General features: G+C 41.9%; 2 protein-coding genes across 5 annotated transcripts; one reads left to right on the forward strand and one right to left on the reverse strand.

Moving 5' to 3' along the window:
• Nucleotides 1–260: 260 nt before the first annotated feature.
• LOC143525130 (uncharacterized) lies at nucleotides 261–11061 on the reverse strand. Of its 3 annotated transcripts, XR_013133580.1 has the most exons (6): nucleotides 10219–11061; nucleotides 6246–6343; nucleotides 5952–6066; nucleotides 3495–3944; nucleotides 2120–2238; nucleotides 261–2024 (listed from the first exon to the last, which is right to left on the reverse strand). XR_013133580.1 is itself a non-coding variant. In XM_077018716.1 (5 exons), exons 3-5 carry the CDS (start codon nucleotides 3796–3798, stop codon nucleotides 1888–1890), a joined length of 285 nt encoding a protein of 94 aa, XP_076874831.1. In that variant the 5' UTR covers nucleotides 3799–3944; nucleotides 5952–6343; nucleotides 10219–11054; the 3' UTR covers nucleotides 261–1887. The 3 variants fall into 3 exon arrangements, 2 of the variants coding, with proteins under 2 accessions (XP_076874831.1, XP_076874828.1); XM_077018716.1 differs by having other exon boundaries at nucleotides 3770–3944; nucleotides 5952–6343; nucleotides 10219–11054; XM_077018713.1 differs by lacking the exons at nucleotides 3495–3944; nucleotides 5952–6066.
• marchf1 (membrane-associated ring finger (C3HC4) 1) lies at nucleotides 7893–27225 on the forward strand. Of its 2 annotated transcripts, XM_077018680.1 has the most exons (8): nucleotides 7893–8030; nucleotides 14222–14533; nucleotides 19950–20000; nucleotides 20748–20827; nucleotides 21166–21786; nucleotides 22022–22202; nucleotides 25571–25718; nucleotides 26512–27225. In XM_077018680.1, the coding sequence occupies exons 2-8, from the start codon at nucleotides 14435–14437 to the stop codon at nucleotides 26817–26819; spliced, it is 1488 nt and encodes a 495-aa protein (XP_076874795.1). In that variant the 5' UTR covers nucleotides 7893–8030; nucleotides 14222–14434; the 3' UTR covers nucleotides 26820–27225. The 2 variants fall into 2 exon arrangements, with proteins under 2 accessions (XP_076874795.1, XP_076874804.1); XM_077018689.1 differs by lacking the exon at nucleotides 21166–21786.
• Nucleotides 27226–27306: the final 81 nt, after the last annotated feature.

Below are 27306 nucleotides of genomic sequence, written 5' to 3' on the forward strand. Positions count from 1 at the left end.
AGCCAGCCAAGTTATTGAGGAATGTATAGACTACTGTATTTTCTCTGTAATTCAATACAGCATACCCTTGTAATTGTGAAGTTAAGCAAGCTAATACCCCATTACTTTGCCAACGGTGTCTTTTTTGCTTCAGTTTGTCCTTTGTTTGATGAATCGGACTATTAATTCTCAAACCAAACCACTGTGCAAACAAGTCGTATACAATAGAATATGTGTGACGGGCAGGTGTGAGCAACTAAAAAGGAAGCGATCACGCCAAGTCTCAGGGAAATAGGATGGTTTAATAGAAAGTGTGCAAACAAAATACACGTGACGTAGATCCAGATTAAGGAAATAATAACCAGCAGTCAACTGGTACAAAGACAAGACATATATAGACGAACAAACGACCCTCAGGTGAGACGGATCACGGGTCCCGCCCACCTGAGGGACGAACATCACGTGACCAAAAACAGGACCGCTGCCGCTGTAACTGGGGGCGACCGGTAGGGGGCCCCCCCACAACGTGACAATATGTAATATTTAATCTCATCACAAAAAGTACCTACATTTCTTTCTAATTGTCAACATGCCTTGAGTCTGACATTAAAATGATATAGAACAGATAGTGAATCTGTCAAATCAGACCAAAGTATAGGAGACTACACAGTAAATTATAGAAAGTAGTACAGTTGTATTAAAAAAACGCCACTTGAATTGCTATGCCCAACACTTATTTAGGCTACATGTAGGTTACAATGAATAACAGAACAGCCAGGAATTAGAGACACGAATGATAACGCAGCATGGGTGCAGGTGGAGGCGTGCAGGTGGAAGCGTGCAGGTGGAGGCGTGCAGGTGTGGAGGTGTGCAGGTGGAGGCGTGCAGGTGTGGAGGTGTGCAGGTGGAGGCGTGCAGGTGGAAGCGTGCAGGTGGAGGCGTGCTGGTGTGGAGGTGTGCCGGTGGAGGCGTGCAGGTGTGGAGGTGTGCAGGTGGAGGCGTGCAGGTGGAGGCGTGTGAAGAGCTGGTGGAGGACTGCTGATCAAATAGCTGTGCTGACGAACAGGTAACGGGAGCCAGGTGTTGGTACTCGGGTGAGGCCGAGGAGACAATGTCAAAACAATAGATATACAGCCCAAAAGGCTCCTTAAAATAGCAGGATATAGCCAACGTTTTGGCGTAGTTTTCTAGAGAACAGTATATGTTAGTTAAACTGATCACAACACTAACGATATCCTTTTTTATTCCTTGCACTGTGCAGTTCTCTAACACCCTGACTGTACAAACAGGACTTTGTAACAGTTGGCACACACACACACACACACACACACACACACACACACACACACACACACACACACACACACACACACACACACACATACACACACCAGGAATAACATCCGCGATCTCTGTCCAGAAGAGTGTGATCCTGGGACCAGCTAAGATACTACACAGGACCCTCAAGCTCCCAGTTATCTGGTAGAGGACTGATATTTTAAATATAAATATAAATTATATTTATGCCCCATTGTCTTTAGGGCCAATGACCATAAACCAACATGGAAAGTCAAGAAAAGAAAAAGCATTAAGACCAAAGGCTCAGATAATGATTATTTTGTTCATTTCCCTTTCTGGCAAATACATTGGGTGATCTCAGGAAGCGTGCCAGTCTGTGGAAATACAAATGGAGCCACTGAAAGCAGAAGACACCTGAGATCATTGACTAAAAAGACATTTTAATCCGATCAACACTTGCATAAAGAAATAAAAGGTGGATTCATGTGTGTCTTGTTCCATGGTTAAACTCAGAGTTACAGTTGAATTTCTACAGCCAGATCACTGGCTCCTGTGATACTGTATACGAAAAGAGGAAATAGCCCGGGTCTCTGTAAATGTCTGTGTGTGTCATTTCAGTGCCGTCATTTCTTTGAAGAGCGTGTGAGGTGGGCTGTTGAGACCGTTGGCCTTGAGGGTGGCTTTTGGCTTCTTTTTTAAGGTCCTCTCATGGCGTGTGGAGCTTCTCACTGTGTGAATATTTTCATCTGTGACAGGACAGAGAAGTGCGTGAGAGCAGGTGACCACATCAGGGAGTTCTCATGTGCGAAAGGCCAACGTTGTTTCAGATGTTGATGTCTACCTTGGTTGTCTGCTCGGCTTGGTTGTCTGAAGATGGCCACTAGGCCAAACACACAGAACACGGTGAAGGCTGCAAAGATGAAGACCAGCTCGAACCCTGAGAATGGGCATTCCATAACACTACACAAACACAAACCATGTTTTAAACCAGTGTTTTCAGTGGATAAAGAAAAGGTTGGGTTCCTGTCCTAGTATTTGGAGGAACCTGAAGAGGAGAGACGGGGGGTGGGGGGGGGGGGTGGGGGGGGGGAATCTAGTTCCAGGAACTGAAGCAACAACTGCTTTCCAAACTGTGCAGCTGCAAGGTGTATATATTAAATAAAATAAATTAAGTATAAAATTGTTCTGAACTATGTGACACTGATCAACAAGACGCTTACTCTGTTTAAATTATATTGTGTTACAACGCTATTGGACACCTCATTTAAGCTCTGGAAAAAAGCAACATATGAAAATAACATACAAGGGGTTAACAAAAATAATGTTAAAATCAATCAAATTACAGGAATTCTCACATGCTTACACAGGCTTACAGTAAACTATAGGACTTCAAAGAACTGCTTCTTTTCTATAAATGAATAAATGGCTTATGGCATTAATAAATATCTGACATGCGAAACAAACACAACCACAGAAGAACCCACAGAGGAATAAGATCTACTCGGCTGTGTTTCCTAGTCTTAAACATGAGGAAACACCTTCCAAGCTTGAAGCTTTTCCCAAAACATCTCAGAGGTGAACATGTAATATTTTAACTAGACTAAAAATATCTGTTGATGTTATGCCTTATTAAATTATGATAAGTTCAAAGACTGTTGTACACATTTCTGTTTTTCTTTTTCCCTCATATATTGTCAGTCACTATGGCAATAAATGTTTATATATTATCATTTAATCTAGTTATTATTTCATTATTTTGTTAATGGGAAGCACTTTAAGTACATTTGCGTAAGAAACATGTTAAACGGTTAACCATGCATTCTCATCCCATGATATATATTCGTGAGGCCATGGTTATAACCTTACTAGACAAAAGGAAAACATGTTAAACACTTAATTAAGAATGTAATAAGGGTGTCATGATTGTATTACAAGATTTCAAATGTTCATGTTATTCTTTAAAAAAGTTTGTAGCTAAATAGCTAACAAACGAATCACACTTAGAATAATACTAGTGTGATTTAACATAACTGGATACAAAGCAAGCAGGAGACTGGTGTAACTGAAGTGTATCAGACACAAATATTTAAAGTGCATCTGGGTACTACGACATTGCTTCATACATTCATCAACTGACAGCTGTAAATGTAAAACAAAGTTTTTTGAGCTTAAGGTCCAATGAGGAGAGAGAGAGAGATACTTATTTCTTGCTTTACCTTCAGAGTTAAAAGTGTTCAGTCATCTTCAAGTATCAAATACAAATGTCTTCTAGGCAGTGTTCATGGTCTAACAGCAGTCTATTAACCACGTCAGCACTGTACGCTTACCTCAAGACAGCTCACCCAACTCACAGACATGCCCTTTATGCAAACACAAATGCATGTTTTATCACTCCATGCTGGATATGTCAGGCTATAGAGTGTCATAAAGAGTGGATTCAGTCTGTTACACATGAGCTTAAGCTTCTTTCATCCAGGTGAGCCATACTGACCTAAGATCAGTCTGCAGATGTCCATTCATCTGCAAAGTCCTGACATGCGACGTTTTGTCACACTAATCCCAGTGTAGCCTTTAGTGGATTAGTCCAGAAAGGGTGCGGAAGTGCCTCTTAGTCCAAATCCCTGAGTCTTACACTCTGACTACAAGTGGCTCTTGAAGTTCTTCACCTTCATTCCAGGAGAGAAATGACAAGAAGGAGAGAGGGAGTGAGTGTGTAAGATATACAGAGAGAGAGAGAGAGAGAGTAAGAGAGCATTATGTCACATTGCTGTATGACTAGCTGGATGTGTTTACATAGGTCCCAGGTGGGTTTGCATTTCAAAGCCACTGGGAGTTTACTTTTCTGTATTCTACCCTACTTTATACTTTAGGATACTAATTTATGAAAAATGGTATTCATAGTATACAGTAATTTCCACATTCTAGTTTAATTAGCAAGATTAGTACATGCCCCATAGTTGTTACATATTGTGAAAAGACTTTAGCAAGAAAACACTATCTTTATAAATGTTTACATTAAAATGTTAGCACCGAAGTCATGAAACAGCAATACACAACATGGTTTAACAAGAGTAAAGGTGATTTACCACTAACTGATCTCAAAGTCCATTAAACCTGATAAGAAAGCTGTTCTCAGATTAAATTGTCCCTCATTAAAAAAAAAACATTTATAACACATATTTATATCTGCTTCCACTGAATATGGCTTTTGGCCTCAATACCAGAAAAAATCAGAGTGTGTGTATGTGAGGGGCGAGTGTGTGTGGTTGTGATTAAGAGGAGAGGGGTGAGTGTGTGTGGCTGTAGTGAAGAGGGGTGAGTTTGTGCAGTTGTGATGAAGAGGAGAGGGGTGAGTGTGTGTGGCTGTGATGAAGAGGAGAGGGGTGAGTGTGTGCCTTTGTGATGAAGAGGAGAGGGGTGAGTGTGTGTGGCTGTGATGAAGAGGAGAGGAGTGAGTGTGTGCCATTGTGATGAAGAGGAGAGGGGTGAGTGTATGCGGCTGTGATGAAGAGGAGAGGGGATGAGTGTGTGCGGTTTTGATGAAGAGGAGAGGGGTGAGTGTGTGTGGCTGTGATGAAGAGGAGAGGGGTGAGTATATGCGGCTGTAGTGAAGAGGAGAGGGGTGAATGTGAAGTAGTGATGAAGAGGAGGGAGTGAGTGTGAAGTAGTGATGAAGAGGAGAGGGGTGAGTGTGTGCGGCTGTAGTGAAGAGGAGAGGGGTGAATGTGTGCGGTTTTGATGAAGAGGAGAGGGGTGAGAATATGCGGCTGTGATGAAGAGGAGAGGGGTGAGTATATGCGGTTTTGATGAAGAGGAGAGGGGTGAGTATATGCGGTTTTGATGAAGAGGAGAGGAGGTGAGTGTGTGCGATTGTGATGAAGAGGAGGGGGTGAGTGTGAAGTAGTGATGATGAAGAGGAGAGGGGTGAGTGTGAAGTAGTGATAAAGAGGAGAGGGGTGAGTGTGTAGTGATGAAGAGGAGAGGAGTGAGTGTGAAGTAGTGATGAAGAGGAGGGAGTGAGTGTGAAGTAGTGATGAAGAGGAGGGAGTGAGTGTGAAGTAGTGATGAAGAGGAGGGAGTGAGTGTGAAGTAGTGATGAAGAGGAGAGAGGTGAGTGTGTGCAGCTGTGGTGAAGAGGAAAGGGGTGAATGTGTGCGGTTTTGATGAAGAGGAGGGGGTGAGTGTGAAGTAGTGATGAAGAGGAGAGAGGTGAGTGTGAAGTATTGATGAAGAGGAGGGGGTGAGTGTGAACTAGTGATGAAGAGGAGGGGGTGAGTGTGAAGTAGTGATGAAGAGGAGGGAGTGAGTGTGAAGTAGTGATGAAGAGGAGGGAGTGAGTGTGAAGTAGTGATGAAGAGGAGAGAGGTGAGTGTGTGCAGCTGTGGTGAAGAGGAGAGGGGTGAATGTGTGCGGTTTTGATGAAGAGGAGGGGGTGAGTGTGAAGTAGTGATGAAGAGGAGAGAGGTGAGTGTGAAGTAGTGATGAAGAGGAGAGAGGTGAGTGTGAAGTAGTGATATAGAGGAGAGAGGTGAGTGTGAAGTAGTGATGAAGAGGAGGGAGTGAGTGTGAAGTAGTGATGAAGAGGAGAGAGGTGAGTGTGAAGTAGTGATGAAGAGGAGAGGAGTGAGTGTGTGCGGTTGTGATGAAGAGGAGGGGGGTGAGTGCATGCCTACCTGCTTCACCTGCGCACCTCTCATACATTATACCATGCAAGGTGAACAGGCTGAAGACCAGCAGAGACAGAAGAATGATGTAGTACTCCAGCTCAGTGAAGGGAGTAGCCATCTGCTGTAGTAGAGAAACACTCACGTGTAATAATGAGGGTTGTGTTACAATGTGTGACGGCGATGAATCGGTCCACGGGTACAGTCCAAAGCCTTCAGGGCGAGTGCCAGCTCCAAACTATAAGCACGAACGCCGAGTCACGCCACATATATGCCACAAACAGGCAGCGAAGCGCTACTCACCTTCCGGGCCTGAGTGGACTTGGCGGGAGATGGTGGCACTGGAGGATACTCATCCAGAGAACGGAGTGGTCGCCCGCGTACTTGTTGGTGTCTGAACGCTGTAATGTAATATGATGAGGAACTAAACAGAGGCTCATATTGCTACTGGTTGTGTTAGGCTAATGACTGCTATGGCTTAGATACCTGCACACACACACACACACACACACACACACACACCTGCCCATGCACACACACACACACACACACACACACACACACACACACACACACACACACACACACACACACACACACACACCTGGTTGTGTCAGGCTAATGACTGCTATGGCTTAGATACCTGCACACACACACACGCACTTGCACATGCACACACGTGCACACGGACACACACACACACACACACACACACACACACACAAATGCACATGCACACATGTGCACACACACACACACACACACACACACACACATGCATACATTAAACAAACTGGTTTAACCGGACTGAATAATTATACAAACCCCAGGTTGACTGTGAGTATGTGTTATTATCACAGCATGGGTCCATATTTTGTGCTAGTATCCATGACTACGTGTGTTTGTGTGTGCCTCTGTGTAGCTGTATGTACATCCTCGGGCCCAGTTTGACAAATGTTGGCCTTGGTAACCTGTCCACACATACAGGACTGACTGTATTAGGTTACTTCATAGGGCTATGTTTTACCCTGTCCTTAGTCAGTCAAACATAGACAGAGATATGCCAAGCATACAATTTATTGTCATCAGCAGGGAGACGCAGACGGAAGAACAGAACCTGTTCGCTATGACATTTCCCAGAATCCACGGCTTAAGTGAGGGTTATTATAGATACACCCACATTTTCCCATATGAGAACCAATCAAGAAAAAATAGACTAGAGATTGGAAAACCGACCACAGTAAAAAAAAAAAACGGGAAGAGACAGGGAAGACCACAGGGGAACTGGGATTTCGTAGCTAAACAGTGACGTAACAAACAAGACAGGTGGCACTGAGGGGGCGGGGCGAGGGTGGATAACGCAATACCAGGCACGAGCAAAGGAACTATAAAAACCGCGAAAAAGGAATAAAACAGAAAACACTTGTTCTCAGCGATGCCTGAATGACCGGATAGGATGACGGATGTGGCATCTGCTATGTCGTGTTGTCCGTCTAACATGCGAAAGACGTGACGTTATTTTATAAAATAGGCCAGTACTTTCCCCACCTGTTGTAAGTAGGTTAACCTGATGCTATTGTTGCCTTCATTTGTCCTTCTGCAAGGTCTCAAAGCTAAAACTGGATGTTCACAAATGGCTACTGAAAGAAATGGCGAAAGAATTTGCCAGCATGAAATGACAAATCTGACTTTACTAGGTGCTGCAGGAAAGAACCTTTCACACGTTAACAGATTGACTGGTGCAGCTCCCACAGGCGGTTCTTTTGGTGCATGACATCATTGATTGAGCTTTGAGTTTGCGCCGTTGGAGGAGAAACCAGACGGATTCAGCCGCAGAGAGCGAGGCGTGCTCACTTATTTCTAAGCACTATTTCTAAGGCGCGCTCACAGAACATTTAAAAGTCCTTTTTTTATTTTGCGAGATGGGATTTCAGGAAGAGCACGCTAGCCTGCACGTCCTCATATTTGTACCACGCGTCTTCACGTAGGAGTCTGAAACTACATTGCTATGCAACATATCTGGAACTGTGCGAAACTCAGAAGACGCGAACAAATGAATCGGTGTCATTATTAAGATCGTATTGTCAGGTCAGTCCTGGAATCGCTATTTAGTTGACGCATTTGTTGTTTGTATCTGTCGCTGTGACTTGAACCTCGTGATTTGCACGCTCCATCATCACAGATGCTTTAATTGGCGGCCGTTGTTTATGTCTAGTTATCTAATATATTCTAGTGCGGCAAGCATGTCGTAACGCCAGTTTGGGAGGCCGTATGTAACGGGTGTAACAAAGTTTTACGCCACCTATCCCAGTATGGGTTGACCGTCGAATTGGGATACTTAGTTGACTGACTTTGCTGGGGAGAGTTGACGCTAACGAGCACGTGCATAGATACTCACTCACTCATGCTTAGCTAGACGTAAATGATCCACAAGGTGGCGATACTGGAATTGTCATCAATTCGGGGGGGGGGGGGGGGGTGACTGTGCCAGTGCCAGTGAGGCTGTGCAAAAATCAATTTAACCAGTTTTATGTAAACTTTGCTTTTCAAATTCCTAATTGTAACTAAACCAGTTTGAGGTAATCTTAAGACATCTTTTGGTAAATTGGCAACTTAAATGGTTCTAATGTCCAATTACCCCCAGCTATTAGACCACTAGACAGACCACTTTAACAAACAAAACCAGCCAGCACTGTTGATACTGTTAGAAAAACAGACCATGTGGAACATTTTGGAAGAGCAGCAAGTTGTGTATTCACACAGAGGAGTTTATATAGGCTATATAAAAAAATTTCAGTGGCAAAACAACTTTTCAGTTTGCTCATCTAAACTTAGACAAGACCTTTATTTTGACACTGTTTATTGTACCTTAGGTCAGCACTAAAGCGGAATTCTAGTTTTAGAAGAATGAACAATAAACTAGTTTATATTTACACAAATGTAGTTATAATTAAGATTATTATTTAGTGGAGGAAAGGACCTTTTTATAGGTTTCAACGAGTTAATTTATTGTGCCTAACATTCAGAAAGGAGGAATACTCAAAAGTAATTATAACATGATGTGGAATCTGTTCGAAATATTTTGAGCAGTGTTAACCAGTTTGAAATACTGCATCAGTACCAGTTCACATCAAGATTCCCTTAACTAACAGTATTCATGGCACTACTTAACACATTAAGATCAACTGCATTAATAAACTATTATTAATGACAATAACGTCATTGAGATCAGTTTTATAAATATCCAGTGTTCATTAAGCCGAAATGCTTGTGGGCAACTAAATACTTTTAACACAAATGTTTGCTTTGTTATGGCACATGATCAGTACTGAAGTTCATGTAATTTTAGATTTAATTCTGTCAACACTACCTCAACAGGATATGTGTATGAAAGTGTGGCACATAACCTTGAGACTGCTGGATGTTTCATCTTCTGACAGAGTGAAACTGCTCAAATATCAAGATTATCAAATCTAGATAAAAAGGTTCTAAAATTTTTAAAGAGAGTAGTACACCTCACTTCTTTAAACTTTTTTAGTAACCTTCGTTAGAAACACGTCGTAGGGATGTGGTCTTTGAGATTCTTTGATCTCTTGCTGTGCATCAACGAGCACATGCTCCATGTAGGGGGCCCACTCTCAACCCAGCTGCGCCAAAGCTGGGTGTAAAACCTCCACAATATCCACATATGCCACTGCGTCACTGCTGTGCCGAAAATGCTCCATCACCCATAAGATATCCTGCCTGCATCCTGGTCCTTTAGAGAATGTGCTGACTACTGTATGTGCCCAGAGACGGACTGCAGCCTGTAGCTCTCTACAATAACATAATGCTCCCAATGTCAGGGGAAGCTAATGAAGTGGAATGTAAAGTAGCCTTCTGGACTACAAACATACCTTAAATTGTAAACATGTTTTAGTTGCCTTGCTGAATCAACATTGACAAGTACAACACATAAAAGTATAAAGTGATATGAGACACTGTATTTGAAAAAGGCATAAAGACATATGTATGTGCTCACTTTCAATTACTTTTTAGCCAGACAATGTGATCTCCTGAGGAATGTTTCACTGAAGGCCAAGAAACTGACTCATGTTCATTGATACTTCCTAGGTGATAACTGGACAACCAGAAATCTATTCAAGCGTCCTATTGTTGCAAGAGTCAGTGTTAACAGTATTAACTGTCTGGCCGTGCGTCAGAACTAATCTCTCTGACACCGAAACAAGATTCCAAGCCAAGTCATGCAATCATCGGGCAGGAGACGAGCAATTACCTGTCAGAATGGTGGCAGTGCAGGGAGGCAGTGTCAGGCATGGAGCAGGTTCAGTCACGACTGGCTGGGACAGGAAGTGGGCTTGTTGGTTTTAACATCTCTGCCCTACATGCTGCAATACCACTGGCAGTACCAACGTCAATGCATTTAACCTCAGATCCCCCGCACACTGTTTTTGGGGAGAATTTTGATCAATGTAAAGTGTTTTTCTTGTTTCACTTCCTTCCTCATTCTGCTGTAGGTTATGGAGAATTTTACATCACAATGGAATGGTGAGCAGGAAACGGTCCAATGGTATTAACCTGCAACACCAACAATGAAATAATTATCGCAGTCAAAGAAACTCTGCTTAGCCCACAGGAACCGTAGCTTCTCCATAGACAAGGTGCCCAATCAAGGCCATCGCTTAAGCACCAAACACAATGAACAATGTCCAGTCGTTTGTGAAATAAGAGAACGCAGTTGGCTGGTGGGGAGAATCCGACCCAGTTTCGTAAAACAGATAGAGCGTCTGAGAACGATGTCCAGCTGGCCTGTCCGCCTGTTGTTCATGATGGGTGCCATGCATTCAAAAAAAAAAGCTCTCTTCCAGCCAACAGCTTGAACAAATGGTGCTGTGGCTGAAAAGAGCTCTCCGTTGGACGGCCTGCGTTCTTACTTTGTGTCAGACTCTTCCTCTGTGTCACAGTAACATTGTTTCTTCCTCAGTTCCACAGAGGAATTTTTACGGGATTACAGAGGCAGTTGTAGGTTCGGAACGAGCTGGGAGGTCACACCGCTACTCAGTTTTTTAAGTGTCAACAGTCGGCCCCATTGCAGTGTCTGGCATGTCTGGGTCTGATGGCGGTGCATGTCAGGCCTGGTCTTGTACACCCAGAGTGCAGGCGGAAGACCCCACTCTCATCCTGTTCTACTGAAGAAAGCAGTCACCCCCTAGTGGGGATGCTTTGAAAGTCAAATGAAACACACACTGCAAGGGGTCACGTGTCTGGATGAACAAATATTTGTAAAATCTTTAATTGCAGGAGAGACTTTCTGACTGAATGGGTGACAGACTCCATAAATCAGCAATACTGTTCTCCAGAGGGTCATGGTCAGGACATGTATGTAGCAGGGTGTCCCTATACTCCATTTCTACTGTTATAGCAAAGCACTTCTATCAGAATCTTTGAATAAGAGCGTCTGCTAGTAGCACCAATGATGATGTATTTGCTAAGGTAATCTGAATAAAGATTAATGTCTCCATCTGGTGTGCTGGAGCCTAACTGCACCATTGTCCTCTAGTCTGGATTATAATAGGTTAAAGGAGCAATAATGGAACAGCTATTATACTGATACCTGGGTCATTCCAGGATTTTGGTACATTTCAGGGGTGGTAACTTCTGAAAATTTGATCTTCAATTTGATCATTTTAAATCATATATTTATAATCTACAGGTTATAAACGATCAAAAAGTTTGATTCGTCAATCTCAGATATGGAACAAGTTTTTTCTTTATTAGATTGGTGTGCAGTAAATTGGTATGCAGTAACAGGGTTGCGACTAACGGTTGCAAATTTAGGCTAAGTTGTGGTCTACCCCAGGAACAGATGCTCACTGTAAAATTTAGCTATGTATACAAGATCAAGGACAAATATGGTTATATAAGTATATAAAGTAAATTTTGACTCTACTCAATATTAGTCTTACAATATGAGGAACAGGGTTGCATTCACTGAGTGACACACACAACTTGGACAAACATATTTGGAAAAAAACCTTGAAAATTGTTAGAGCACTTACCATTTTTCTTGCCATGTGGGCAGGAAATGTCCTTGTGATGCAAATTCCTTTGTGCCAGTACACAAATATTTTTAACCCTTTCTCTGCCAGATAAAATTCCTTATGGTAACAGGGTTGCGCGCATGTTGTGGGACACAACTTAATAGTGTAAAAACTGTGACATGCAATACAATGTAGACCAAATAAGTTGTTTTCATAAGTAAAGGAGATGCATTTCAACAATATACAAGAGGAAGTAATTTATTTAGAGCTTATTTTAATTGTTAAATTTGGCAAAGGAGTTGGTCACCCAATGTGTGGGACAAGAGAAAATGGCCATTTTTTGAGGTGGTTCAAAGGTATTCGGTCTTTTGAATAATATCTAAGGCACTTATTTTTCCACCAAATTTTACAGTTTGCCTTATAACAAGTACAATGTTTAAAAAAATAGTCATTTAGATATTTTGGATATGTACATTTGAAATTTAAGTGGTGGGACAGGAAATGTACCAAAATCCTGGAATGACCCACCTAGTGTCCAGGAGGCTTTAGAGATTCTTTATTAAATCTATTGTAAACATGGCTGCCTCCATGTAGGGTTCATTTGATTATGTTAAATTTTGATTATGTTACAATTTGTTATTAGATTTTCATTTTCTTTTTCAAAAGTTTAGTTTCTTTAACTTTGTTGAAATGTACGTGAAGATTCATGTTTGGCATTATAAAGAATGATAAAAGAAATGTCTAAACAACTTTCTATACCCTGTAAACCTCTAAACTGTATAAACCTGACTGGACTACAATCCAAGATATATTACATGTGAATGTAAAAGCTCACTACAATCTAAGATATATTACACGTGAATGTAAAAGCTCACTACAATCCAAGATATATCACACGTGAATGTAAAAGCTCACTACAATCCAAGATGTATCACACGTGAATGTAAAAGCTCACTACAATCCAAGATATATCACACGGGAATGTAAAAGGTCACTACAATCCAAGATGTATCACACGTGAATGTAAAAGCTCACTACAATCCAAGATATATCACACGTGAATGTAAAAGCTCACTACAATCCAAGATGTATCACACGTGAATGTAAAAGCTTACTACAATCCAAGCTGTATCACATGTGAATGTAAAAGCTCACTACAATCCAAGATATATCACACATGAATATAAAAGCTCACTACAATCCAAGATGTATCACACGTGAATGTAAAAGTTCACTACAATCCAAGATGTATCACACGTGAATGTAAAAGTTCACTACATAGTCTACATTACATACATATATAGTCCATAAAATACAGAAATAGTTAAAAGAGATAAAAAAAAACATTTAATGTACTGTAGTGAACAAAAAAGAGTAAAAAAAAAATAAAATGACAGATTAGCAAAATAAAAAAAAGATTTGATAAGATAAGAATAAATAAAAAAATAAGAATCAAACAGTGAAAAGTGCAGTGCCACAGGATCTAACCTGAGCCAAAAGCCTGTTCAAATAAGGCCGTTTTTATTTTCGATTTAAAAACATCTAGCGGTGGGGCCCTTCTAAAATTCCCTGACAGCTGGTTGTTTTTAGAAACAGCATAGTAGCTAAATGCAGCCTCTTCATGCTTAGTTTTTATCTTATGTAGGACTAACTGATTATTTCCTAATTAGCTCCTTGAAGGGGTTCATTTTATCATTCGACCTTCTCTTACAAACTTGACTGCAGTTGATGAGTAAGTGCTTGTGTGACATCTGTCTGTGCCCCAGAGGAGGACTGTCTCTTTACACCTGCTGTCCTTTAAGAAACTGCCAATTATCACATTTACTGAGAGACACGAGAACGCTACAGCCACAAATGCCCAAGCTGAATGTGACAGAGCACAGTGAAGCACTTTGTCAGCACATCGCTTGGCATCGCCGTCAAGTGTCGCAATGTCAAAACAAAAACGGCTAATTGACTCGCTTTCATAGATCGGTACCAGCTCAGATTTTGCTGTCTTATGAGTGTCTCCGTGAGTGCGTGGCCAGGTGTCCGTGAGCCTAGCAGTAGATGGTGTGTGGAGCTCCTGAGGACACTAAGCCGATTACTGGTCCACTAGAGCCTATGGTGCCCCTGTAGTGGGGGGAGGAGATTTGGGGCTAAAATAACCCATAAGTCCTCCAAGACATGTTCACTGACTGGGCTGACAGCAGCCCTGGCCGCCATGATAATACTGTTTGTCTTTCCTGTCTCTTCAAGAGTTCACAACTGGGACCAGGGATGCTGGCTTTCTCACCAACTTTCCAGATGTTTCCCACCTTTGACGTTCGCGGCTGAGACCTCCACCAGACTCTGTGCGGAGGAACAGATGTGCGCATGTTCTCTGAAGCTTCGCCGTACTGTTTGAACGAGGTCAGTGGCGATGGTGTAACCTCACCGCCATAGTGCCCCGGGATCCCCAGCAACCTTAGAATGCCCGTGCATCAGATCTCCGTGGTACCTGCTATGAAGGAGAATGCAAACGACGGCCGGGCTTCCGGCAGAGCTAGAGACAAAAGCAAACAGAATGAGGTAAGCACATATACACAGTTCTTCAGAGCTTCTGCATACATATACTCATTTAGCATATCCCAGAGGGCTGAACCACAAGGAACTGAAATTTGAGAACCAAGAGGAACACAAGAAACACATTATACACACCACCTGTCTATGTAAGCCTATATCCACATGTTGAAATAAATCAGTGTCACAATAGAAGTACGTTGACCTTCATCAAATGTGCCAACAAAGTTTTTCTGAAACTCTAAACAGGACAATAATCACTCTGAAAGTGTCCTAAAAAAACAGATCTTAAACTTAAACAAATCTTAAACTTAAGCAGATCTTAAACTGCTTTACCCTCTTGAGCTTCAGGTGCACTTTTCATGCACAGCTGTTGAAGGACCTTTGCCCAAAACGTCCATGAGTCTAGAGACTTAGTGGAAGTAGGAGCACAGCACATCTGTATCATTCCTCCTACAAATAACAAACAGAAGAGGGTCATCTGTGTGTACATGTGTTTGTGTGTGTGTTTCTGTGTACATGTGTATATGTGTGTTTGTGTGTGTACATGTGTTTATGTGTGTGTGTTTCTGTGTGTACATGTGTTTATGTGTGTTTGTGTGTGTACATGTGTTTGTGTGTGTGTTTCTGTGTGTGTTTCTGTGTGTACATGTGTTTATGTGTGTGTTGTGGTTGGTGGGTGAATGGTGCTGATGGTAATGAAGTGTAATTTAGAAGTTCTTTTATGCAGTTAGTGTAAACAGTGTAATTAGCGTTCATGTGATACCCAGGCAATGGTTTACTAGCTTGTGTCTAGTAACTATTGCAGTTTACTCTTGACTGTAATTAGCGTAATTTGGATAATACAAGATAAATACAAGGCAGGCAATGAAGATAACACTTATAATATTACTGGAACTCTGTCATCATTTATCTTTCTATAGGTCTTACTGATGAAAAAGAAAGGTGTAAACAAAGCACATAGAGTTTCAAAATATGCTTCAGCATAAATTACATCTCGACTTCTGGACTTGACTAGTGTGGAAGGACCTGGACTGACATATCTTGCCCAGTCAAGGTTGTGTCAGTATTCTGCCAGTTCGTGTTTGTGCCATTCTTATTATGTGTGCTATTCAGTGCAACATTTTGTTTCTCTTTTTCACTTCTTAGCTAGCATAGCATAGCATCTCCTCATGTACTTGTGTTTTAGCTTGCGAGTCCTTTGTAGGATGTTAGTAGCTCAGTGGCAAACCAAAGCTGTTCTGGACAGCGTCTGAAGCAATTAAATATTTTCGTTAGTCGTTTCTTTACTTTAGTCATTTCAGGATTTGATATTTTGGTGAGCCAAGACTAGCCAAAGGTCCTGTTATTGAATAGCCTCCAGCTGAACATCTCGTCATCTCCATCTTCACGCAGTTCCTCCAGATCGATATATAGAACATGACCTTTATCCAGCTCAGCCGTCTGTGGTCAGGGCTGGATCATTAGAGGAGCTGTGAAGCCGAACAGGCATAACTGTGTTTCTGTTGCCGTGGTCACACGAGTTAATATGACTATCATCTCTGCAGCGAGTTTCTCCAGATCAGTGTTGCTATACGAGGCATTGTTCCCTGCTGCAAAAGATGTGTATGGCTGGCAATCAGCAATGGCTGACAAAGGTCAAAGCCATACTGGAGGATGGGAAAAACAAATAGGAGGGTATAGTGTTTTGTTGTCTTGCAGTGGTATCATTAAGGTCTGGATGCTCACATGCCATTAGGAAATGGGGTCTGAGAATGAAGGCGCCTTTTAAACAAGGTGTAACAAGGTAAAACAAGATTTAACAAGGTAAAGCAATACGTTTTCTACTATACTAATACTATTTCTCCTTCTCAGGGTCATTAATGCCTTCAAAGTTGATCTTGAATTTCAGCTTCTAATTCATGTGAATTTGGCCTGTTGCTCAATGTACTAATTGGTTCTGGGGCATGACATTTGAATGTGTCCTGCAAAAATACAATAAGAGAGTGAAATAATAAGATACACATTTTAATCAGTATTAATTTATATCCTTTTGGATTATTTGATGATGAATTCTGATGGTATTATCATGTATGTTAATGGGCATATAGACCAGACAAAAGAGGGAATTGTATTTGTTCAGTGCTTTATTTCATTGTTTATATGGAATAGTTCATAAATCTTAATTTTTAGGGGATTTCTGCTTGTCATAGTTGTCAGGGATTCATTTTTAATAAACTATTTATGTTTAGCGATAACTGGTTCGGAACACAAAAAAAAGACATTAAGAACTGATTGAAAAATAAATACCCTCTGACTGCTCAGTTGTGTTGGGCTGTCTGCCTTTGTGAGCTTCTGTGGCTGCTGTAACATGAAAGCCTTAATATCAACATTTTCATTGAATTTCCCATTGAGGTTGAATGATGAATTGATTCAAAAGTGTGAACAAAACCAATGATTTCCTCAATCTTTGACCAAAAACGGAGGAACTGGAAAAAGGAGCCGCATTACTCTCTAACAGCTTGGCATTGTGGGATTTCCACCAGTGTGATTAGCTCTCCTAAAATCAAGGCTCTCAAATCACATGCTCACTTACAGCTGGACCATGTACATAATGTTCACTAATAGTCTCGTCTGCATATTCCCATCCATAAAAGCAATCAACACGACTCTGTGCTCGGTTAATAATGAGAGCACATGCGGTATTTATGGACAATCTAATGCGTTTCCTTATCTCCATGTTGCTGTCTGTTGCCTCAGACCCAGAAAGAGACTTACAGATATGCAGGAGAATCCTATTTCACAGTATAATGTAGATGATTGTGGTTAACCAGGATAATGAATTAGTGATTGAAACATCCATCAAATATTCATGAAATGAACATGAATATTTGTTTTTCAGGACAACTGCTATGTCTGGCTAATAGGATTCTGGGACTATAACAGACCAACACTAAAATTTCTTTAGTTTGCAATATGAAATTCAGATATAATTTTATGGCTTTTTCTCAACATCCTCTTTTCTGCTTTGGTGAAGTCAGTAACTTGTGTTCCTTATTCCAAGGTCAAGACAGAAATATAAAAAGGTTCATATTAACTCAGGAAATCATAGACTAAATCACACCTTGTGGTTGAATCCCACCATGTTAGCCTAAACAATGCTAGGATAAACACACAGGGGAGGGCTTTTGCTCTGGGTTTAATGTTTTCGTGTAGGTTCACAGCTACCAGTTCTGTAATTTCATTGGTTAGGTTCACTACTCCTAGTTCTGGAATCTCTTTGTTTAGGTTCATTACTACCAGTTCTGGAATCTCATTGGTGCTGGGCACAAGCATCCAGACAGTGGAGAAAAATCCACATGATGGGCAGCTCCAAAATCCCACCCCTTTCTTTGAACTTCAGTAGCTTCTTCATCCTTTAGAGATGTCATACCTGTGAGATTACATTTTACATTAGATGACTGCATTTTGCAGTGGGTGACGCATCATTTGCCCATGAAATGGGATGCATAGTCGGTCATTTCTTACCAGTCTGAAACTACATATTTCATTATAAGAGCTGTCAGATCACAGTAAGTGACCTGGCAGTTCAATTTTCATTGGAGTTCAGGCTGTCTGTGTTTGCTGTTTGAATTTATTTATTTTTGCTGTCAGCTACACTCATGTGACATGGTTTCTTGGAAGCCATTGTGGGTTCATTATGCTGACATGTGATTTGATACCCACCAAATATAACCAAATGGATTAATCTCCAAACCCAGTGAAGGCCTTCACTACTCAATTTTGTTATTGTGGTCATAAATGGAACACAATATATGGTGGTGTGGTCATGAACTGATGGAGCTGTAAGGTGTTTGAGAGTTCACACTCCTCCAATTACGAAAGACTCATCTCTGCAGTAGACCACAAGAAGTCAGGTCACGGCAAACCCGAGGAATGTCACTTCCATCTGCAGTTTAAAGAGAGCAAGACGCTGCATCTTCTGGACATGACCCATAACAAACTGATTAGGGTATATGTCTAACGATGAATGTAAGAGTAGGGTCACAATATTATTTCAACCTTGCTAACAGGCATTCTTTAGTGGCTGATGTAAGTGGGGGCATTCAAATCCTCTACATGGTAAATGTATACACTATAGGTTAAAACACGCATCGATTAGAACACCCGAAATTTTTGTATTGGAAACTTTTCAGTTTTATGTCTCACTGCACTCTGAAATGAAAGTACAAATAAGCAATTGGAGTAAAAAAAAAATCATGGAATCAATTTATAGGCCAAAATTCTAAACATCTGACTCCTCACAGTACATCAAAGCAGCCACCTTTGGCAGATATAACAGCTCGTGGCATTCTTTATACGAATCAAATGTTCTTCAGAAAGTCCTTCCAGGTCATGCATTGCTTGGATGGTGTGTTTTGGGTCATTATCCTGTTGTAGGATGAAACTCTGACCAAATAGGCACATACCAGAGGACACTGCAGAATGCTGTGACAGCCATTTTGGCTCAGGGTGCCTCTCACTCTGTACAAGTCACCAACCATAGATCCAGTAAAACGGCCCCAGTCCATCACACTTCCTCCTCCATGTTTGACAGGTGATGTCATACACTGTGGAACCGTCCCTTCGTTTACTCGACGGTGTACAAAGATCCTGTGTTTCTGGTAAACATTCCTCTTTTTTTTTTACCTCAGCACCTTTGTATCATTTTTAGCTATTCATTAGAGCGGAATAATTTGAACAGCAAAAAATGACTGAAAACATTTGGAGCATTCTAAAACTTTTTGACCGGTGGCGTATGTATATTTTGTTTTTGGTTAGGGATATATGATATATATTTAATGAGTTCCACACCCTGAATCCCAATTTACCTATTTTTAATTCTACTAATGGCAATAAACTAAAAGTAAAGAATGTTTCCTCACAGTATCATTCTGGGAAGTCACCAGTGAAGGTATAATAAAGGAAGTGTTGATGTGCCTGAGGACTTACTACAACTGTGTTCAGAGCATTACATTTGCGTCACTCAGATGGAAACTGCTGAATGAAAATGAATTATATGCAAGATCTATCCATCCTTCTCTCTGGACACATGCAAAGTTGTTTAGCAAGGCTGAAACACTTATTGCGACACTAACTATGTTTGTGTGTGTAAGTCTGTATGTGGATCTGATTTGTTTTGATTCTTTTGTGTCCATATAATAAGTAAAATGTCAGAATTTTGTTTACATGGGGACTTTTCTGGAATGTCTGGGGAGTCTGAATGTCTCTGAATGTCTCTAAATGTCACAAAATGAATATGTTGTGCGTGGGTTGCACAGGGGGATATGTAAGCTTGTTTGAACAGTATACCAAGGATTGTTTTCCCTTGTTTAGAGGAATTGAGACTTTTAGAATTGAGATTTTATGATGCTGTTCAGATAAAATACAATATATTCTTCCTCAGATTGAGAAAGCACCTGGTCGATCAGGGAGTCGATCAAGCAACATTTCAAAGGTAACACACACACACACACACACACACACACACACACACACACACACACACACACACACACAGAGAGTCACATGCTTAAACAATCCTATTAACTGTGTTAATACTATTCATGCATTTGAAGGTTAATTCAGTTTGATGAGCTTAATTTTAAGACATTGCACAATTAATCATGTTTTGGCTGACTACTCTCCCAATATTTTGTTTTTCAAAACAAACCTCAGTTTAGCTGAGTAATGTTTAATGTATAAGAAATCTGTTAGCATCTCTTAGTTTGATCTGGCCACTGTCTCATGTGGACAACAATAGAGGAATGATGTAATGGGTAAATATCTCACCCTGCAATTACCTACGTTGTCTGTTTTCTGTTATTGGGAGAAGGATGTTAGAATCTCCCTCCCAAACATTGAGCCTATTTTTTAAGGTTTTGAACATTAGATTCGACTAATTCTCTACATCACATGGGATCTACACAGAGTAACCTCTTAAAAGCTGGCTAGTTTCTACTTCACATTTGCCAGCTAACTTTGGCTGGTTTACCCAATGCAGATCACATCATGTATCCTTTAAGTCCAGACTATGGAGTTTTACAGCATAGTGCATGATCTTCACACACAGTTCACAGATAACAACATAATAAAGAGCATAGAGTGCATGACCGGTGTCATTGTTGTTTTTTTTTCTGTGAATCAGGTCAATAGTAACTAATATCAATAGTATTCTATGTCTGAACATCTGTGTTGTCTTCAGGCGAGCAGCTCCACTCAGGTGCTCACACTAAACGGTGCCTCTCGGACATCAGTCACTCTCTCTAATCAGGACATCTGCAGGTGGGTGGGGCTACAGCCGTTGCCCACAGTTGCCCATGGCACCTCTCTATCAGTGTCCTCTTCATCTACAGGCATCTGAGAGAGAGAGAGAGAGAGAGAGAGAGAGAGAGAGAGAGAGAGAGAGAGAAATAAACCAATTATCAGACCAGTTTCATTACAAAGCCCATACAGTTTAACTGTCATATTCACATTTTATTTATATATTTATTACATGCTATGATTTTTTGGATCGTTCATTCTCTCCACTGTCATTTCATGCTGTGTTTTTGTGTTTGTGTTTTCTGTTGCCCATTTTGTGTATGTACGTGGGTTTGTGTGGTCTGTGTTTCTGTGTTCAGTCCTGGTGTTCTGGTAATGTTTGGGAAGGATATCTCAGATCAGACCACGCCCAGCATGCCTGTAAGCCACGCCTCCAACCCCACCCCCGCCGCTAAGCGGCAGGTGAAGCGGCGTCATCGGCGGCCGCGGGTCAGCGGCAGCAGAGGTGGGGTAGTTAGGGGGGTAGTTAGGGGTGAGGGTAGGTGCACGGAGCAGTTGAAGGGCCCACGCACCCACGCCCTCACGTCCTCCAACTCGTCGTCCGAAGACGAGCAGAGGTGGAGGCATGACCGCTCCTGGAGTCGGGAGAAAGCCCGCCGAAGACACACACGCACGCAGGGTGGAGCCGAGACCCCGCCCATCGGCTCGGACAGGGACCAGACAGAGGAATGGGTCCCGCAAGTGGGAGGGGTCGACCTCAAGTGGGAGGAGCAAGAAAGCATGGTGTCCGCTCAGAGAGGAAAGAGTGGGTGTGGCAGTGGGTGGGGCAGTGAGGAGGAGCCAATGACAAGGTCACATGAGGAGCAAGCGTTGGGGGACGACAACATGGCTGTTCTGACAGCTCAAAGGTACACAAGTACGTCCAATCAAAACGGCACCAATCAACAAGCATGCTGTGATGATGACCAGGAGTTGTGCAGGTGAGACAGAGAGAGAGAGAGAGAGAGAGAGAGAGAGAGAGAGAGAGAGAGAGAGAGAGAGAGAGAGAGAGAGAGAGAGAGAGAGAAAGAGAGAGAAAGAAAGAGAGAGAGAGTGTTGGATGGGTGGATAGAGTAAAAAAACAGGGAGAGAATACTTTTGTCCCGGTCTGTTAAAGTGTCTGTGTGTGTGTGCGTGTGTGTGTGTGTGTGCGTGTGTGTGTGTGTGTGTGTGTAGGATCTGCCACTGTGAGGGCGATGAGGAGTGTGCTCTCATCACTCCGTGCAGGTGCACAGGGAGTCTACGCTTTGTGCACCAGAGCTGCTTGAACCAGTGGATCAAGAGCTCGGACACGCGCTGCTGTGAGCTCTGCAAGTACGAGTTCATCATGGAGGCACACCTCAAGCCCCTGCGCAAGGTATCACACACACACACACACACACACACACACACACACACACACACACACACACACACACACACACAAGAAGACATCCTATATACACTCCTGATCAAAATCTTAGGACCAGCTAAAAAATTGGAAGAATTTGCATTGTGCACCACTGGATCATAATAAGGTTGTACGTAGAGCTTCATTCAATGCTAAAAGAAGAAATGGGACCAAGAGACAAAAGATTTTGAGCAGCCAATTTCTTGTAGACTGCATTTACACTCAAACATGTGTTTTTCAGCTGATCAAAAGTTTAAGACCACAGCCTTTAAAAGCCAAAATCTGCCAAAGATTTTAAATCCATGTCATTTTTTGTCAAGTATTCCTACTGTCAGGACCTCCTGATGGCAAAAGCTGCCTAAGCAAGGCCTCTCACAACGTGTCATTGCTGCTAAGGTTGGACGCAGTAAAACTGTAATTTTGCATTTTTTAAAAGATCCTGAGGGATATGGAACGAAAAAGTCAAGTGGTAGACCCAACAAATTTCACCAGCACAGAGCCGCAGGATCCGACTGTGCATAAAGACACGGGATGATCCTCGACACAGATCAAGGCCATTACTGGTACTGACTGCAGCCCAATAACCATCAGACGGCATCTGCGAGAGATGGGCTTCAGAAACAAAAAACGTCTTCAAAGGCCACATCTCATTCAACGCCACAAAACTGCCCGTTTGGACTTTGCAAGGGAGCACCAAACATGGGACACTGAAAGGTGGAAGAAAGTTTTATTCTCTGATGAGAAAAAATGTAACCTTGATGGTCCTGATGGCTTCCAATGATACTGGAATGACAAGGAGATCCCACCTGAGATGTTTTCTACATGGCACAGTGGAGGGGGTACCACCATAATTTGGGGAGCTTTTTCCTTCAATGGAACAATGAAGCTTCAGGTTGTACAGGGGCGTCAAACAGCAGCTGGCTATGTGGAGATGTTGACGCAGGCATCCCTCATGACTGAGGGCCCTCGTCTGTGTGGTAATGACTGGGTTTTTCAGCAGGATAATGCTGCCATTCACAATGCCCTCCTGACAAAGATTTTTTTCCAGGAGAATAACGACACTCTTTTGGATCATCCAGAGTGTTCCCCTGATCTAAATCCGATTGAGAACATTTGGGGATGGATGGCAAGGGAAGTTTACACAAATGGACAGCAGTTCCAGACAGTGGATGCCCTTCGTGAAGCCATCTTCAACACCTGGAACAACGTTCCCAGTAGCCTCCTGGAAACACTGGAATAAAGCATGCCTAAACGGTTGTTTGAAGTGATCAACAAGAATTGAGGAGCTACTCATTACTGAGTCTTTTTTGACACTTTGATTTTTGAGTTTTGAGGGGCCCTTTGGGTTTTTTTGAGGTATGGTCTTAAAGTTTTGATCAGCTGCTGAACAGCCTATTTCAGTTATATTGTTGTTTTCAATAAATTGGCTCCTCAAAATCTTTTGTCTCTTGGTCCCATTTCTTCTTTTAGCATTGAATGAAGCTCTACGTACAACCTTCTTAAGATCCAGTGGTGCAAAATGAAAATTCTTCCAATTTTTTAGCTGGTCTTAAGATTTTGATCAGGAGTGTATGTAAGTGGATAGCCATGCATGCAAAATGCATGTGGACAACTATCCTAATAATTAAGTTCAGGCAATTTCTCCACACAGATGGCATCAACATGGTGTATAAAATCAAGCACACTTCTATGCATTCTCCATAGACAGCTAGTGTGAGTAGAATGGGGCGTCCTGAAGACTTTACTAACATAGGATTTACTTTACATAGGATGCCAGCGTCAGTGAAATTTATGCCCCGGCAAACAGTAAGTGCTGTTATTGTAAAACAGTGTCATGTAGGATCAATTACAGCTGAGCCATGAAGCCGTGGATCAGACACTCTCAGGGCTGCTGGGTGCTGAAGCGTGTAGTGTATATGAATCGCCTTTGATCACCATCACTCACATCACTCTCTACCAGTTCCTGGTTGTCTCTGGGAGCTTCATGGTAATGAGTTTCCATGAGTGAGCAGTGGAAACACGTTCTCTGGAATGATGAAGTGCGATTCACTATTTAGGAGTGTGAGGAACAAATCTTGGTGTGGCGCATGTCAGGAGGAGGAGCTGTGAAGTTGTCTGGTCCAGCGTTGATCCATGAAAACGCATGAGTTTTACTAACCTCACCAAGCACCTTTAGCACAAACCGGGACATCAGTGCCTGACTTAACAGATGACGTTTAGACTGAAGGGGCATTTAATTGCCTGGACACACTCCAAAATCTTGTGGAAAACCTTTGGAATAAACCCTTAGATCTCTCTCTCTCTCTCTCTCTCTTATAAAGATAAAATCTCTAACACACACACACACACACACACACAAATCTATCATATTACTTTATAGTGGGGACACATGCTAAATCCCTGTGCAACAGTATACCCAGACACGAATTTAAATGGAGCTTCACTATTGAAACATGCCAGAATATTGGGTAACCACCTAATTCACAAACACAAAACAATACAGACAATGTGGTGTGCACCACGAATAAGATGACAGATGCACATGCACACACAAATGTACTGATTCTGCTTTCTACGGTGCAGTTTCCATAGTAACCCTCATTTTATCTTACTTTTGTAAGAAAAAGTTTGAGATCCGTGCTTATCTAACTTATAGACAGATCCCAAAATGTGATCTGCTTTTTATCGAACTCAACAATACTCAACGCAGCCATATTAGTAGAAGGAGTCAGTGCTGTCTTTTGATGGCAAGCTCAACCAATCTCTTTATGAAGAACATATCTACCAAGTAGGAGGTTAGGAGCAGTTAGGTCCCGCACACCAACAGGAAACTGCATGTAGACTTTGAGTAAAATACAAAATAAAATAAATATGTAAATAAAGTAGTAGGTAGTAAATACTGTCAAAGGGTGCTTGAAATGCTAAAAGGAAAAGAATGTAGCCCAGGTGTGAAAACAGAAGATTGTTTGGCCAAAAGGTGCAGAACATGAGCTTGTGTAGCGGACATGTCTGGGGGTTAGACCACACTGAGCAGCTAAAAGGACATGGTTCAAAGTGTGTGTTCATACACCTCAGCAGTATATGATAACATAAGTATTGTACAGACATTTTGTTGCATGTTACACTGTTTTGAAACAATAACTTGAAATTGAGATCAAAATTAGGGAATACAGAGGCCTGATGTTGCCACCTTGTGGATACCAGTTAAATTACAAGATAAAAACATTTCCACATTGAGTTGATTCACATCAGATTTGCTAGTTCGCTCGTGTCGCTTTGACAGTTTAAGTATGTGAACTTCACACACTTTCTCCCTCTCTTTCTCTCTCTGTCAGTGGGAGAAACTGCAGATGTCTCCTAGTGAGCGAAGAAAGATCTTCGGCTCAGTGACCTTTCACCTGGTGGCTGTAGCATGTGTCATCTGGTCCGTTTACATCCTCATTAACCGCACTGCTGAGGAGATTCGGCAAGGCAAGAACAACGGTAAAAAGCCGCGTGTACAAAAAAACACTTCTGTATGTTTTTTTAAGTGTCAGTCTATCACCCAGAACATTGCGATGTCTTGTGCAGGTGTAATACACAGTAGTTTAACAACACAGGATGAAACACAGGTACGGTATCACTGTATAAAGTAACTGCTCATATGTACATGGTTAATAAGAACCTCTCCTTAAGATCTAAACATTATCCAGTGTTACCTTCAGGTTTAAATATAAACTTTAGCTATGTGAAATGTGTTGAAAAAGACAGTAAATGGAACTATGATGCAATGATGCTGTCATAGCTGTATACAATATCATGTTGCGATGCATCAGGAACACCGTTCTGGTGAAATGTCAATGCTATGACAACAGTTGAGCTCCCACTGTGTGGAATGTCATTTTGTAATAAACCAGTTCCACTGTATGAAATGTTATGCTGTAACACTATGAGATCAGTCAGTCACGTCGTGTGAAATGTCATGCTCAACACGCCAGACGTCATACTGTAACACTATGACATAAGCCAGTCTCATTGTGTGAAATGTCATACTGTAACACTGTGACATCAGCCAGTCCAGTTGTGTGAAATGCCATACTGTAACACTATGACATCAGCCAGTCCAATTGTGTGAAATGTCATAATTTAATCCGATGACATCAGTCAGTCCCATTGTGTGAAATGTCATACTGTAACACTATGACATCAGTCAGTCCCATTGTGTGAAATGTCAACACTACTTGCTGTGCATCCAGCCTTGCTGCATGACATGCTCACTCTGATCTCCGTGCTGTAGGGGTGCTGGAGTGGCCATTCTGGACCAAGCTAACTGTGGTAGCCCTCAGCTTCGCTGGAGGTCTCATCTTCATGTACATCCAGTGCAAAGTCTACATGCAGTTGTGGCGGCGTCTCAAGGCGTTCAACCGTGTCATCTTCGTGCAGAACTGCCCCGACTCTGTCTGTCACATGGGAGAGAAGGCCACGCCCCCTCACCCTCCCAGCGGTGATGGCATACATGAACCGTCAGTGTTCCCTGCCCCCCAGACCCAAACAGATGCTTCCTGCCCCGCTCCTCCAGAAAATGCGGAGGTAGAAACTGTTTGACGGACAGATGCGTGTGTGTGTTTAGGGGGGTCTTGACAGCTGCATCCCAATTGTGATTGTTCACTACTTAGTGTGCACTTCTTTTTTAGGTGTACTTCTGCAGTCGTAGAGCGGCAGTCTCAAACCCAAGGGCAGGGTTCAACATAGTAGTATCGTTTGCAGAGGGAATATGAATTTAGTAAAATTGCAAAGCACTAAAATTCCCTTTTGCCTTCACACCTTAAAGCCAAACACAATACTCAATTGCACATAAATCAGCCATGACTTTCTTCTCCTGGAAAATAATGGAGAGATTTTACAAAACAGTGTTTCATTAAAGGATTATCGTGTTACTTTTTTAACCAACTGTATTTTTCATTGTAGTGGCATTTGAGTTACCACAAACATTTTGCTGATTAAGGCTGAATTAAATATCTTGCTAAAGCAAGCAGTCTCTCCAGTAGTCTAGAACAGGACAAAGGTCTACACAAAAACACATCAACAAAAA

This window comes from Brachyhypopomus gauderio, chromosome 1 (genome assembly GCF_052324685.1).
Source record: "Brachyhypopomus gauderio isolate BG-103 chromosome 1, BGAUD_0.2, whole genome shotgun sequence".
Classification (NCBI taxonomy): Eukaryota; Metazoa; Chordata; class Actinopteri; order Gymnotiformes; family Hypopomidae; genus Brachyhypopomus; species Brachyhypopomus gauderio.